At 42.6% G+C, this 16,868-nt stretch overlaps 1 protein-coding gene across 1 annotated transcript in view; it reads right to left on the bottom strand.

Annotated features, from left to right (window-relative positions):
- FAM180A (family with sequence similarity 180 member A) overlaps positions 1-14,282 on the bottom strand; it is a 30,042-nt gene extending 15,760 nt beyond the window's left edge. Inside the window, exon 1 of the mRNA XM_043518514.1 lies at positions 14,046-14,282. Coding sequence (XP_043374449.1) covers positions 14,046-14,121 — 76 coding nt within the window. The 5' untranslated portion in view covers positions 14,122-14,282. The remainder of the gene's footprint in view (positions 1-14,045) is intronic.
- Positions 14,283-16,868: the final 2,586 nt, after the last annotated feature.

The following is a 16,868-nucleotide window of genomic DNA, read 5'->3' on the forward strand; positions in this document are numbered from 1 at the left end:
TTTCACCTGAGAATCCCAGACATCTCCCACCATGGAAAAGTATCCTGTGTCATTCATTCCTCCCCTAATTATAAAGAGAGGGGTACCCTACAGAAATCTTTTGTGTCACACATGAGACAGGCCTGTCAAAAGGTGGCTTGTACAGTAGTGAAGTCATGTTACCTTAGTAAAATGAAGAGAAGGAAGTCAGTAGAAAGAAACTAAAAGTGGAGGAAAGGAGTGCAGGTTTGCGTGCAGAATATTTTATTATAGTATTCCTAAGAAGTTGGGGCCTTACTGTGCTAGACACTGTGCAAATACAAAGGAAATATTATCCCCATTTCACAGATAGGAAACTGTGACCCAGAGAGATCTAGTCACACAGTGAATCTCTAACAGAAAATTGTGGGTGCAATTCCCATGCTATATCCCAGTCCTATGCCTTAACTTCAAGACCATCTCTCCTCTCCATCCTTATTGGGTGGTCCTGGCCATTATCAGGCATAAAGCCATCCAAAAAAAGAGCTTGAAATCTCTCTGCACTGATGAATACATACAGGACTGTACAGTGATGTAATCTATTTTCATTTCTTGCAGCAAGGAGCAGAGAGGGAGGGAAAGAGATAGTACAGATGGATGTTGGTGCTCCTGGGGATGTTGCATGCAGGACTTAGTAGGAAGCTCAGCACAAACAAAAAAAGGGAGGAGGAACCTTCAAACGAACAAGGGAACAGGAACAATGGAAACCAAGAAAACCATACCCACAAAGCCACTGACCCCTAGCAGCTCTGAAAAGCAGCTTCATTCTGTCCCTTTGCTCCCTGGAAAGGGCAGGTCCCTAGAAAAAGTTTTTCAAGTTTTTCAGACTACACCCTTTTACCTTAGCATTTGCAAGCAGCAGACCTCTGGGCCAGAGAGCAGTGAGTTCAAGCCCCATACCAACAACATTTGGGTTCATATGTACTGCGGCACTGGAGGGCTGTGGTGGACTGTTCAGAAGTGACACATAAGATAGTATAAGTTAGACCCTCCCTTACATCCAGTTATATACAGTCATTCACACAGATTTCCTCACTCCGCTGGTAGGTAAGGGAGATAGTAGCTGTGCAACAGTATCTGATTCACTGACACAGTTGGTGCACTGGCAGAGTTGTTCTGGATGAAGGACTTCCAGTGCAGGTATGGTAAAACTCATGCTGTGATGCAATATTATGATCATTCCAGGACACCTACTGGGGTTGAAGGGGCGTGTCCAGCCTGGAAAAGTTACAGCCTGGAATCCGCATGGTTCCATGCCCTTTGATGTCACCCCTACCACACAGACTCCCTTGTGCATTGTGCCACCAAAAGCTATTACTGCTCCTTCTGCTCCCTGTATTGCTGGAGAAAGTGTTGTCAATAAAAAGTTATTCGAATTTTCAATGAATTTACTTCTGCTGCATTTCTCCCTTTTTGTTATTTCCCTTGAATATTCCAGTTTACATGCTCTGTTAGTGTGTATGCGTGTGTGTGCACACACATGCACACATTCCAGCTCATTTCAATTGTGAATGCTCAAAAATTAATCAAAAGTCTATTCTAAATTGCATAACTAGGCAGACAACAGTATGGATTTTGAGTCACAAACTGCTATCTCACACTCAAATATTCCATTTTAAATTTGCGCTATTGTTAGTTAGTTCCATCAGACATCCAATTAGGGGACAGAAACAATACCACAGGAATTAGGTAACTAACTAACACAACATCGATTTCAAAAGTTTCCAGTGAAATAAAGCACAATGTTTTTGAACAACAAGGATGATTTACCATTGTAACAAACTACCAAGCAAAGTAGCCATTTCTCCATCTCTTGATGGCTTCAGATCAAGACTGGATGCCTTTCAGGAAGATATGCTTTAGCCAAACAGAAGTATTGGGCTCAGTACAAGGGTAGCTGGGTGAAATTCTATGGCTGTGATATACAAGAGGTCAGACTAGATGATCTAATAATCCCTTCTGGCCTTTAAATCTATGAATTTACCAATAGACAATCTGCAGACCAAGAGCCAGATGCTATTACTCAGACTGAGTAGTACCTTAATTTATGAGATGTCTCACTGAGATCACCAAGCTATTATTTAATGTAAGAAAGAATAGCAGAACCTGGCTCCAGAAATTATTTGCCAAAGAAACTAGTGAATAATTTCATGTCATGAATAAATTAAGAATTTTAACAATGTACCCACATACTATTTGTGAACAGAAATAGAGGCAAAATTCATTTCATAAATAGTTTATTATAAAGTACTTACCCATTACTAGAACCACAAATGTGGGAAGCTGATCTCCAGTAATATCAGGTATCAATACACACAGTTCAAAGCTGGTGAGAAATTTCCTTTACATTGCTGATTTTTCCTCTGATTAGGAAGGACCAGAGTTGTTCCCCCTTCCCTCCCACAGCTCTCTACAAATTCAAATAAATTTGTAGAATGAGAAAACATTAGTCCCTCTTTTCTCTCTCCTGCTTTAGGATTTTACTTGTGTTTCAGAAATAGGAAGAGCACAGATGACTTTCCAGATGTTTGCTGATCTCCATATGTCTGTGCATCTGCTGTTAGTTTTCTTAATGACATAAAGATGTGCTAGATGGAGAAAGTATAGAAACCAGCCTTGTCCAGTGAGCAAGTTGCAGGGGACTATAGTATCCTTTAACTGAGGAAATCAATTGACCCTGGAAACAGAGTCTTTCCAAAGCATCATGTATTTCCCAAGAGTGGGAGCAGAAGACTAATGTAAATGTGTTTTACGAACTGGAATTGTACAGCTATTTTGCTGCTCAGAAAAATCTGAAGAGTAAGAACCACCTGCAAGTCCTTCACTCAGAGTGAGGGGTGTGAGGTGAGGCCCATTTGAAAAATCAGAATAAGAGAGTCCATTCTATCAAATTTTCATCATAACTCCGTTAATGTCTGGCATGAAAGTGATGTTGATGGGATAACAGATGGTGACTGCAAAGATATGTAAAATCTCAAACACATTTCAAAGTGTATGCATGTTATGGCACACCAGTGGAATTTCACCAGCATTTTGAGTATTGCCAAAAAATGTACTAAAAGCTTGAAATTGAATTTGAAATGTATTATACATAAATACAGAAGCCTCAGCCAAGATCAGGGACCCATGTGCCAGATGCTGTGCATGCAAATAGTCAAACAGTCCCCGTCCCAAACAGTCCCCGTCCCAAACACCTTACAACACACATGACAGACAAAGGAGGGGAAGAAGAGATAAAATATGTAAGCAGAAGGGGAACTGAAACACAGTGAAATTAAGTCAATAGTTCCAAAACTTTTTTTTCTTAGGTGACACCAACAATTGCATTTATCTTTTTTGCAATCCTCCCAAAGTCCAAATTCATGGGGTTGGCCCAAAATCATCAGCCAGCATCCTTCACCACCTCTGCCTGCTCCTCATCCCACTGAGGGGGCACTGACCCTACCCTTAACCTTGCCCTCCCACTGCAACCTTAGTACCCTGCCTGGTACAGAGGGGAGGTTGAAGAGTGAGCCTGCCCCCACTCATTTGCAGCAGTGCTTCCTGTCCCACAGGTCTGGGCCCAGCTCCCTGCTAGGGTCAGCTGGGCCAGATTTGAATGAGTGATGTTGAGACCTGGCACATGGCACTGCAGTGCTAAATGGTGGCTGGGCCCAACCTGAGCAGTGCTGCGAACCTGTGTGCCTGGTCGCAATGTCTGGAGCTGGGAGTCAGCCCCACAGGACAGAACCTGCCATTGCGGGCTGAGTACTGGGCAGGCTGGCTTTCCAATCCCCCTGACCCCAGGTCCTCCCCTTTGCACTGGGCCTGTGATCCATCTAGAACCCTTCCCATGATACTCTGTTTAGGAAACACTGGACCAAGTGACATGCTTAATGTCACATAGAAAGTCTGTGGGAGAGCCAGGAACTGAATCCCTCTCTTCTGCATCTCAGTGGAGTGCCTTAGCCACAAGGCTATCCTTTCTCCACAATAAATTTCACACTGCTCTGAAGTTGGAATAGTCAGATATTTCTAGTTTCATAGCCCAATGAGTGAAAGCTGAAGTATGAAGTAAGACTGGGGTTGCTATTAGGATTTCGAGTGCAGAAAGCCAAGCCAGCTCAAACAAGGTGCATTGCAATCTGCTAAAGCCAGCTAGACATTCTGGGATAGATCCTCAGATGAACTAAACTGGCATCACCCTACTAAAGTCAGCATTGGTCAAGTTTATGTGAAGACACTGCACTACAAATCTCATCATGTTTTGCCATATGTGGAGTAAAGCAAGCTCACCCAAAGAACCCTGGCATCCAAGGACCATCTCTGGAGCACAGAGAGGAGGAGTTGAGGTTTATGTTCACTAAGTGTTGTGTTTCTCTCAATTATCCATCTATGGGGCCAATCCTGAAAGCTGCTGAGCACCTACTGCTCCCATTGAAACAAATGAAAACTGTAGGGTCTCAACACATGCATCAGGAGAGGCATTTCCAGTAGGGATAAGGAGGTTTTAGTACCATTATACAAGGCACTGGTGAGACCTCACCTAGAATACTGTGTGCAGTTCTGGTCTCCCATGTTTAAAAAGGATGAATTCAAACTGGAGCAGGTACAAGGGCTGCGTACAAGGGTAGAGAAGGGCTACTAGGATGATCTGAGGAATGGAAAACTTGTCTTATGAAAGGAGACTTAAGGAGCTTGGCTTGTTTAGCCTAACTAAAAGAAGGTTGAGGGGAGATATGATTGCTCTCTATAAATATATCAGAGGGATAAATACAGGAGAGGGAGAGGAATTATTTCAGCTCAGCACCAATGTGGACACAAGAACAAATGGGTATAAACTGGCCACCAGGAAGTTTAGACTTGAAATTAGATGAAGGTTTCTAACCATCAGAGGAGTGAAGTTTTGGAATAGCCTTCCAAGGGAAGCAATGGGGGCAAAAGATCTATCTGGTTTTAAGATTCTACTTGATAAGTTTATGGAGGAGATGGTATGATGGGATAATGGGATTTTGGTAAGTAATTGATCTTTAAATATTCAGGGTAAATAGGACTAATCCCCTGAGATGGGATATTAGATGGATGGGATCTGAGTTACTACAGAAAATTCTTTCCTGAGTATCTGGCTGGTGAATCTTGCCCATATGCTCAGGGTTTAGCTGATTGCCATATTTGGGGTCGGGAAGGAATTTTCCTCCAGGGCAGATTGGAGAGGCCCTGGAGGTTTTTCGCCTTCCTCTGTAGCATGGGGCATGGGTGACTTGAGGGAGGCTTCTCTGCTCCTTGAAGTCTTTAAACCACGATTTGAGGACTTCAATAGCTCAGACATAGGTGAGGTTTTTTGTAGGAGTGAGTGGGTGAGATTCTGTGGCCTGCGCTGTGCAGGAGGTCGGACTAGATGATCAGAATGGTCCCTTCTGACCTTAGTATCTATGAATCTATGAAACACTTCACTCTGCGGGTGCCATCTCACATTCTCTCAGCCGGAGTGGATTTTGCCGCATTTGCCAACGTGTGTTCGATTCAGTGATAGGCATCCCCTTTCTCCAGTCACTCCTCCCTTGGAGTTTGTTGCACTGAACTTGTAAAATGGATTTTGGCTTCCAGGAAAATGATCCAAGTAAATATTTAGGACAAAATGATAATGGCATGATGTCATAAAATTAGGAAGACCAAATTCAGGAGACTGCTCCTTCCATGTGAGGCAGACTCTGGGGTGTTACAGATTGAATGCAGCCCTGATATCCACCCACCCCCTAAGGGTTATTAGAGCTGGGGAAGTTGTACAATGGCTGAAAAATGCCTTGAATAAGATAGCTTGGATTTAAAAGAACGTAATCCCTTCCTCTTTAGGGGGGAAAAAAAAACTTTGATTAATGTTATTTATCCTTTCATTAATGATAACTGCCTAGAGCCTTCCAGCTCAAATGTGCTTCCTTAGAGGATTGTTTTTCTGTCATTATTATATATATATATATATATATATATACACACACACACACACACACACACTCACTGAATTGTTTACATAGGGCTACCCGTGAACACTGGATTATTACTTAGATTGTAAACCCTTTGGAGCAGGGACTGTCACTATGTTCTGTGTTTGTACAGCGCCTAGCACAAGGGGGGGGGTCTAGTCCATGACTGGGGCTTCCAGGCACTGCCACAGTGCAAATAAAGAAATAAAACAACAATGGACACGGATTTTTTATTGTTGAGTTGCTCATGAGCACCAGACCATGCACACTGGTTTAATACTACGTGTCTATATAAGAAGACTGAGCAGTGCATACCAGTTTGTCAGTGAGAGGTTGCTCAGGTTGCTTTGTAGTTTTCTGGATTATTTTTATCATTTGTATTTAGAAAATGATCCCTGAAGTATTTATTAACATCACTACCACGTGCGCACGCGTGCACGCACACACACACACACACACACTGCACTGCATTTTGCAAATAGATTAAAAAAATGCAAACAGCTCTTTCCAACCAAGATGAGGTTAGAAGAGCTAACATAACTCTTTTCTAACTCACCGGTAGGGCTGCAAAGGTCCAGTCAGCTGCATTGATTTGCAACAACTTCAGTGGAGAAGCACTTGCTTGTGTGACAGACTCCATTTCGGCCAACACACTAATGATCTCTTAGCAACACCCACAGACAATCTTGCCTTCCTGCATGGAAGGTGCAACACCTATGGCCTAACAAAGACAAGCAGCCTAGTCAACATGCCCGACTAATAACTGACACATTTTCCTATCTAGACCCCTAGTGCCACATGCCAGGATCCTCTCAATTGCCAGCTACTCCCTCCAACTACATTACGTGGGCTATTGAAGACAGCCTCATTCTACAAACATCATACTTTGCTCAGAGCAACCTGTATGGAAGTTTATCATTTTGGACTTTGGCCTGTGCCCTTCTCCACAAAGCATGTCTTCAGGTAACACTGGTCTGTATACTCAATGCTGATTGGGAGAACATTCCTTCATTCATTCTGTGATGCCATGGAACAACTCCTCCTTTCCCTGCTACCATCTGATACCCAAAAAGAAAAGGAGTACTTGTGGCACCTTAGAGACTAACACATTTATTTGAGCATAAGCTTTCGTGAGCTACAGCTCACTTCATCGCATCCGATGAAGTGAGCTGTAGCTCACGAAAGCTTATGCTCAAATAAATGTGTTAGTCTCTAAGGTGCCACAAGTACTCCTTTTCTTTTTGCGAATACAGACTAACACGGCTGCTACTCTGACATCTGATACCCATATACCCCATACATGTGGCATTCAAAAGTGCAAAAGCCACTGCTGAAGACGACACTTTTAGCAAATTCCCAGCAATTCCTCATGCATGTGCTGGAGATCTTTGATCATTCTCGCTTACTATGGGACATGGAGTAACAGATTAATGGGTTAAATCTTGACTTCATTGAAATCAATGGCAAAAGTCCCATTCGCTTAAGTGAGGCTGGGACTGCACTCAGTAAATGGAACTTTAAACAAAAAATTAGACTGATTCACACATTTCAGACCTAGACCAAAACATTCCTAAAGTTTGTGTGTGTAGCTCCAGAGTTTTAGTGCAGGCCTGTCTCTAACAGTGGTGTCCCATATATGTGTGCAAGGCTGATGGAAATGATCTGATTCATCTGCAACAGGCTTGCATTGAATGCTCGACCGGCCTTTTTTTTTTTTAATTTTTTTAAAGCAGCCTTTACCACCTGTCTGGAACAAAGGCTTCTCTCACTTAAATCTGGCTGCCCACAGCCCCGCTGTTTCGGGAGCCAGCAACATGCTGGGATGGGGTTTGGTACAGAGCTGCAATGCCAGTTCTACACCACTAGGAGATTTTTTGTGTAAGTAAAACTCTCCAAGGATTAAGTCCATTGGCTTTCCAATACTTTCTGCTGCTGGGGTGATACAAAATGGCCTGAATGGGGATCAGGATCTGGCCTGTTTTTAACCTGGTCTGGGCTTGCTCTTCCTCTACCTCAGGATCTCTTTAGTCCTTTGCCTTCTCCCTCTGCAATAGTTTCTTTACAAACTCACATTCTTACCACCACTGGTGCAAGAGCCTTTTCCTCTGAACCACCTGCCATGTAGGACAGCCTCCCTGTAGATTTTCACCTCATCAATTCTCACTCTGTTTTCAGAGTCCACCTGTAAATACATTCCCCACCTTCCCCACCCCATTTTTCTTTTCTTTTCTGTACTCACTCTATCTCCTTTTGGTCCTTTTTATTTTAAATTTATTTATTCTTTATTTAAATCTTCAAGGCTATTATTTAAGTCTAGTAAGTGTTTGTAGAGACACTGTTTGTATGCCATCAAATTTTAAAAACTTGCTCTTTTATAGCACTTTTCATCAGTACATTTCAAAGCACTTTTCAAAGGAGAAGAAGAATCATTATTCTCATTTTACAGATGGGAAAACTGAGCCACAGAGAGGTCAGGTGACTTGCCCCAGGTCACCCAGAAGCCCAGTGGTAGAGGTAGGAGTAGAATCCAGGTCTCCTGAGTCACAGTCCAGTGTTCTAGCCACTAGCCCACACTGCTTCCTTTAAACAGTCACAGTGTTTTGAATTGCATTGTCACTACTAATAAACTAACCTGAACTGAGGAGACTCCAGATACTTGTAACAAGCATAGACCTCCGAGAATTGATATAAACCCATGAAATTCAGGATAGGTGGGAGCCACTGATATAACTGGCCAGATGTTCTACTGGCATAACTCCACAGAGTTCAGTGGAGTTACACTAGTGAAAAATTTAGCCCAATAATGTCAAACAAGCAAAATATGGGATCCAGGCACGCTTCAAGGCAATCATGAAAGTTAGATAAAAGGAAAGTCTTTTATTTACTGTGTAAGAAGGAGCAAACTTTACACATGAGCATACAGAATTGGCCAAGTTTCATAATATTTCAAATCCTTCATAGTTTTACATACATTTTTTATGAATCAGATAATAACTACTCTATGGAAATCAGAGCAAGTGAAAAGGACACTGCATTTTAAAAGCTCTTGTTCCAAGGCCAACTGGTGTGATTTGTTTTGATTCTTGGGCCAGACCTTTCACAATCATCATCATCATCATGTTCTATACAAGCCAAAGTAGATGTGGGGCTGCTGGGTGTGTATGTTCATTTGTGTGGTAATTACATGCTGTATTCAAGCCAGATTCCCTTTGCTTGTACCATCCAAGTCAGAAGCGATGAGTATTACTATCAGCAGTTGAATCCTAGAGGCTGCTGCAGAAAGGAGGTGGGCAAGGTTTCATTTGCAATATGGGGCAGGGTGGGAAAGAGGAGAGTAATATAAAAAGTTTTGGTGATTCACCTTGTACCCTTGCCAGGATAGAATACATAGACATGTGGCAGGACCACCATGGACCTGGCATGGGCCTCTGGTCATGGATCAGATGAAGAATTAAACCCTACCTCCAGTGTGAAATGACTGGCTGGGCATGGATACTCTTCCCTCTCCCACTTGGCTCCAGAAAGCGACCAGTTTTCTGCGGCTGTGGCAGCACTATAGGCGGCAGAATGCAACTCAAAATGGTAGTGACTTGAACAATGGCCATTCACTCAGGTTCAATACCTATATTGCCAGAACACTAGATGAAACACTAAGAATTAGGTTTCAGAGTAGCAGCCGTGTTAGTCTGTATTCGCAAAAAGAAAAGGAGGACTTGTGGCACCTTAGAGACTAACACATTTATTTGAGCATAAGCTTTCGTGAGCTACAGCTCACTTCATCGGATGCATTTAGTGGAAAATACAGTGGGGAGATTTATATACATAGAGAACATGAAACAATGGGTGTTACCATACACTAAGAATTAGGACTGTTCTGGGGAAATCAAGGTAGACGGGGATCCTTTCTCCCCAGGGGCAAACACAAGAAATGTATCCAGGGAAATGTATCCATAGCTTTATGAAATTGTAGATGATCCACTTTTGCAGAGAGTGGGAGGAGAGATTTATAGCAATGTGTATGGACCAAGTGAGAAAACCTTGACCTTCTTCCAACCTTACACTTTCCATTCCTCCTTCCCCAGCCTTCAACGGTGGGTGAAATTACAGACACAATTACTTCCTCACTGTCCAAGGAAGCTCACCCCGAGGAATCATATTGCATCTTCACCAACCAGAGAACCACACTACAAACACACCTCATTGGCTGTGTAGTATTTGATTCTGATCAGGAAGCTCTGAAAGCTAATATATAACTAACTGAATTGAAATGTGCAAACAAGTCTGGCTTTAGGATTTTTACCATAAAACCAAGTAATTCCAAGAATACAGATAATGAGCTAAATTCTGCTCTCAGCTACACTGAAGTCAATGGAGTTAGTCCAGATTTATACTGGTTTATAGAAAGAAAAAAAAACCCAGAATTTGGCCCATGGTTTCCATAGTTACTGGAAGTTGGCCACTTTGCACATCTATGCAGCTCTAGAGTTTTGGTTCAAGCTCATCTGTAATAATCACACCTCTTATTTGTACCTTCTGACGGGGGGGGAATCACTCATTATGGATCCAAAATTACATTTGCTGGAAAAGACCTGTTATTATCTTGCTGTTTCTCAGAGTAAATTAGTGAAATCAGAAATGCCAGACAGTGGAACTGAGGCTATAGAAAACTTCAGATGTGTAAAAGAAATATGCCTCATCTCCATTCAAGCACTGGGCTGTTCTGAGTGTCACTTCTAGTCAATCTTTGTCCTGTATTGTAAGGTTTCCTATCTCACATTTGGATTTGGGCAGGTACATGAGACAGAGTAGGTGTGATATTTCATATGGCGTTACAAAAATTACTGTAGAATAGGGAGGAGCAAGAAGAAAGAAAAGGTTTTTGGTAAAGCCCAGACTAGAATGGTGCACACCAACCAGTGATCAAACTCACCAGGAGGGGGAAATAGAATAAAGCTCCCAACCACCATTCAGCCCAAGACCCTTTCCTCAGGTCTGGCTTTATTTTCAAACAAGCACTCCAAAACAGGAGCAAATAAATTCAAGATACTGAGTACTAACCTCCCAAGGCTTACCCAGCTTCCACCACAGTTGGGAGGGGAGAGGAGATGCTATCTCCCTTTGATGGCCATCCTGACTACTATGGAGAGACCCACCCTAAGGTTTCCCTGAGTCTCTCCTCTCTACTGCCCTGTTGCAGGGGCAGAAAGATTTAGATTTGGATTCCTGCAGGTCATGTGCTCACAAGAGCTTAGAGGCTGTAACAGGTTCATTTGGGTGTGCACGTGCACCTAAGGTCCAGTGCTCTGTTACAGTGTGATTCAGACCCTAGTTTCCATTTATAAGATCTCTCAAAGTTCAGAGATTTAACTAAATGTCTCTCTTCTTTGCCCATCACTATCTCGGAGCAGAGATGGGCCAAATCCTTGACTGTAGGATTCTGATCCAGGTCCTGTTTTACGCAAACCTCCAACATTTATCTTTATTGCGAAGGCCAACTATTAACTAACGAGGGACTTTTTGTTTTGTGAGGTAGTGTTTGCTTTAAATAATTTGTGCTACTGGTCAGTTTGCAGATGTCACGCAGCCCTAGGTTTTCATCAGATCCAGATGCTGTGCTGTCTTTGCATTCCCGGTTCCAAGCCTAGATGAGGACTTGGATGAGAGTTAGCTGGCTGAGGTTTCACCCAGAAAAGACTGAGGTGATGCTTGTGGGTTGATGGAAGGATTCTGAGTGTATAGTAAGGATGTGTCCTGTCCTCATTATTGATACAAATTTCCCCATACATTTTCAAGAGATTAATAAATTAGGGTTGCCTTTGGACTCTCAGATGCTCCTAGACGCAAACAGAGATTGGTAGCCAAGGGGGCTTTTCCCTCCCCTATCTACATCTGGTTGCAACTATTTCTCTCACATCAGGATCTTGCTACTGTCATTCATGCCTTTGTCCCTTTGAGACGAGATTGCATAATGGGCTTCACCATGGGGCACGCTGGAAGACTACTAGAAAGCTACAAGAGATGCTAGTAGGTGCCTGCTTCTCTGTGAAGAGGTATTAACCCCAACTCACATATTCCATCATTCTGTTCGTTTCCAGATGCCATGCAGGTTATTGGCTTTGCTGAATGGTTCGGGTCCTTGCCATCTGATATAGCTCCCACCCCGACACTCTGTCCTCATTCACAGTCACGGCCATTGAGTTTAACAGCTGATGGTGTTCAAGCTAGCAGTCTCCAGGTTTACCCATCTAGGACTGAGGACAGGATGTTCTCATTGGAAGGCCCCTGACTGAAACTGGCTTCCCCCACTGCTTTAACAGAGCCCAAGTCTGTTGACCTTTAGGGCAAGATGTAAGGCTCAACGCTCTGTTCTCAGGTTTCTGCTAAGGGAGGGGCTGCCATGTTGGTATTTCATGGGGGAGTGGGGGAGAGGGCAGGAACTCCTGGGGCAGCTATGGTAGCGAGAGCACCTGGAAACAGCTCCTGCAGCTGCCATGCAGCTGAGAGAGCCAGGTGCCAGTGAACAGTCAAGGGGTCCTCCCCATTGAAGCCCCTTGCCTCCAGCTGATACCCCTACACCAGCAGGTGGGAGTTGGATCTCCTACTTCTTTTCTGTAGTGCTCACCAGGAAGTGCCACCCTTATGCTTGCCCCAAAAATCTGCCAGAAAATGGAGTTGAAATGCATTACCACTCTCTAAAAGCTACTAGGGGAAGAACGGGGCCCTCTTCTTTTTCCCTCCACATTTTGTTCATGATCCTTGGACTTTAGTAATTACATGAATTCGATAAATTAAAGCAAATGAATCAATAAAAACAAAGAAGGGCATTAAATGTATCGTAGTAATTTCGTGACCAATGGATGGATTTCTTTTTGTCCTCTCTACTTCAAAGACATCAGTCTTGACAACATGCCCAACTTCCCTGCCCAGATACACCCAGAGATAGGATTTATTTCAGAGATCAATACATAATTGTTATTTCCCTTTTACCCCCTTCTTATCAGCGTGACACACAGATGAGGTAATGCCTTGTACAGTGCTGTTCACTGGTATATCTGTAAGCACTTTTTACAAAGGATACCAATATCACTATCCCCATTTTACTGATGGGAAAACTAAGGCAGAGAGCAGAATAGACTTACTCAATGCCCTGCAGCCAGTAACAGAGCTGGGACTAGAGCCCAGGTCTTCTAAGTCTCAGCCCAGTGTGCTACTCACTAGGCAACAATGCCTCCTAGAGAAGAGTTCAAATCTCATCCAACTTCAGTCACTGATGCTCCTTCAAAAATCCAACTCTTGTTATAAAGCACAGACTCAGTTAGAAAGGAATCAAGCCCACAGAAGGAGGAGAGGAGGCTAAATAATAAATTTAACTTGTACTTCATTGGTGCCGAAGTTCCTTTGAAAAAAGTCTGTGGGTTTAGGTTCAGTCCCAAAAAATTCTGTTAGGAGGCGTTTCCTTTCCTCATTCCAGATAGTGCTACCAAAGCAGTCACAGAACCACAACCAAATTCCAGTGGAAAGAAAAAAGAAAAAGAGAACGTTTTAAAAAAATAATTAGTAAAGATACTGGATGGGGCCACATAGGGTAATTCCTGAATTGGCTGGACACACACTTACTTTGTAAGTCACTGAAAAAAAATATAAATATACATAGGTAATTCCATGTAGCTTCATACTGACAGCTTTCTATATATGAAACATGCTAGTCCCGCAGTCTCAGAGTTCCTATTACTTAGGGTGCCCTGTATCCTGCAGGTATTTTAATTTTTGACCCATGTAGCTTCTTCTTTTTAAACCCTTGCCCAGGAGAGAAGATAGAATCATGCCCCTTGTGGGTGGCAATGTTTTTGGTCTTGATTTCATGTCCAGAAAAAGATGCCTCTAGTTTTATTTTAATAGAAGGGAGAAGAAAGGGAGAAGATTTTTTTTTAAATTAACCTGCTGTGAATGGGAAAAAAAATTCAAGAGCTGGGAGTGACAAAAGGAAAAAAATATGATAATAGAACCATTCTGTAATTTCAGTTTTCTCCCATAAATAGTTTTTTGTTTGTAATATTTAAATCTTACCTCTGTTCCACCTCGGGCTCACAGTGGCATGAGCATTGTAATAGAAAAGCAGCAGTAGCAAAGTCTTCCAATGCATCCTTTACTTTAAAATCTCTCTCTATATCTGTATATTAGCTATTTGTTTCCTGGCTTCCTTTTCAGGAAGAGACAACTACCTCCCCAACCCAAAGGAAGAACCTGTCTGTTCTCCTGAGTGCAACTGAAGTCAATGTAGCAGCTCTTCCCCTAAACCAACTCTCCTAGGGATCAGTGAACTTGCTTTCATAGGCACACTTTGTTTTTATCCACATCTGGAATGACTCATGGTGCATGTGAGTTTGCTGGCAGCTCTGAGAATAAATGTCATTACATTTTTGTATTCAAGTTCCATTTGTTAGAAGGGCCATTTTTTTAAAGTCAAATAAACAGACAGGAGCAACTTTATGAAAGAACACTATTAAATGGTTGTTCTGTAGGTTTTTTCTCTGCTATGCGCATGGGCATATGCTAAAATGTAGCTCAGCTAAAAGCCAGCTCTGTGGTGATGTGTGCTGCATTCCTTGGATGCATAATACAGGGAGTGAGACATATTCACTAAGGAACATTTTACCACTGTGATTCACAGGAATCGCTCATTTATAGAGAACACTAAAATACAATACTTAGAGTGTGAGCTCGTTGAAACAGAGACCATCTTTTCGTTCTGTGTTTGTACAGCACCTAATACACAGGGGTCCTGGTCCATGATTGGGGCTCCTAGGCACTCCCACAATACAAATAAATAATAATAAATAAAATAATGATAAAATGCATCAGTCAGGGTGCATTTGGGTGGAAAGTGTCTAAAGGAGTCACCATTCGTGAAGTGAAAAAATATTTGATAGTTGCCTCCTTGATTATTCTGGTCCATATAACAAAATACACTGAATGATTCTACTCAGGAGACACTCAGAATGGAAACAACTGGGGTATACAGGTAAAGAAAAATGAGGTATACTGTCAGAGTTGTAGGATGGTCCATCACCATCCTTCAGGTCAAGACTAAGGTGCACTGAGATCACACAGGGTTGAAATATCAGGGAGTTGCTACGTATCAGGACAGAGGGACAGTAGTGGGATGCAGATACTAAGAGATGATCAATGTGTGATGCAAATATTCTTTTGCTTCTCAATTTTCTATTTAGTGCCTAGAAATCCATGATGGACACAGAGATAGATTGTGGCTCTAACTCTTCTCTCATGTACACGTATGTAAGCCAGGAGCAACTTCAATGAAGTGAGTGGAGTTACACTGGGGTAAAATTGACATACATAAGAAGAGAATCCAGCTCAGATTTCATCGATTAGCAGAGTTACAGGGAAGGGCCAAGGAATAGGAGAGGATACTTCAAATCAGGAGTGATGTCCATGGCAGGCCTGCATAGAGGAAACCTGCCCAGCCCTGATCTCTCTCATACCATGCTCTAGCCAAGGCTACAATTCCTTCACTAGCCCAAGTACCAAATTCAAGCAAATTGTTATAACTGTTTGTAAAGGAAAAGGGGGTGGGGAGGCGGGGGAAACGACAATGGGGCAAATTCAGTAGTGTTGTTTAAAGTGATGTAAATTCTATTCCAATTTTCCTAGATGCAGACTTTCTCAGATGTCTTTACACTCACATAATGGTATGTGACTGTAAGGGAGTAATTTACATGCCAAGGAGATGGAAGACGTAAAGTAAAGCAGAGAATAACTGACTGTAACACATGCATTCTTACACTTTCTTGTTAGTTGCTTGTCTTGCTACCTTCCTTTCTTCTGGAACCTTGTTGTGTGAGGGGTGGCAATGAACATCAGCTTTCACTCTGAGGGCCCAATTCATCTTTGCGTTGGTCCAGTTTTATATCAGTGTAACACCACTGAAATCACAGATGTAAAATAGGGATAATGCAGTAGTGGATCAGGCTCTTAGTGGCCCCAATTCAGAGATGACAGGCAAAGGGTTGGGTGTGTAAATTGCACAGTGGTAAGAATCTGAGACATGTCTACACTGAGGAAATTTAACCCCTAATGTAAATGCATTGCACCAGCACAAAATGGATTTTACACTGGTGCAGCTTAATCCAGAAAATAAATTGATTTGGGGTAAACCCTCTTTTAGGCCAGCATAGTACATAAGGGAGTTTACAGGTTGGTATCAATTCAGCTGTACCATTTACTTACATCAATACAGCTACATTGGTGTGAAGTCCTTTAGTGTAGATGGGGCCGGAGAGTGAGGTTGTTTAATGTATATTTAGGGTAGGAAGGTCAGAAATAAGGGGAAATTGCATCACCTGAGATTTCTACTAGACTTAATGTAGATTTACTTAAAAGTTAGGCTCACCTTGGACTTTTGTCTAATGATTCGTTTATTTGAACCCCTTTGGACCCATTTTTTCAGAGCTCACAAACTCTCCTCAACCCCGCTGCAAAGCTCACTTTCCCAGTGCAGTGTTTGTTCAGTCTGGCAAGCCTCTCTGAGCACACTAGTACCTTCCACAGAATCATAGAATATCAGGGTTGGAAGGGACCTCAGGAGGTCATCTAGTCCGACCCCCTGTTCAAAGCAGGACCAATCCCCAACTAAATCATCCCAGCCAGGGCTTTGTCAAACCTGGCCTTAAAAACCTCAAAGAAAGGAGATTCCACCATCTCCCTAGGTAACGCATTCCAGTGCTTCACCACCCTCCTAGTGAAAAAGTTTTTCCTAATACCCAACAAACTTCCCCCACTGCAACTTGAGACCATTACTCCTTGTTCTGTCATCTGCTACCACCGAGAACAGTCTAGATCCATCCTCTTTGGAACCCCCTTTCAGGTAGT

The sequence above is a fragment of the Dermochelys coriacea genome, chromosome 1, assembly GCF_009764565.3.
Source record: "Dermochelys coriacea isolate rDerCor1 chromosome 1, rDerCor1.pri.v4, whole genome shotgun sequence".
Classification (NCBI taxonomy): domain Eukaryota; kingdom Metazoa; phylum Chordata; order Testudines; family Dermochelyidae; genus Dermochelys; species Dermochelys coriacea.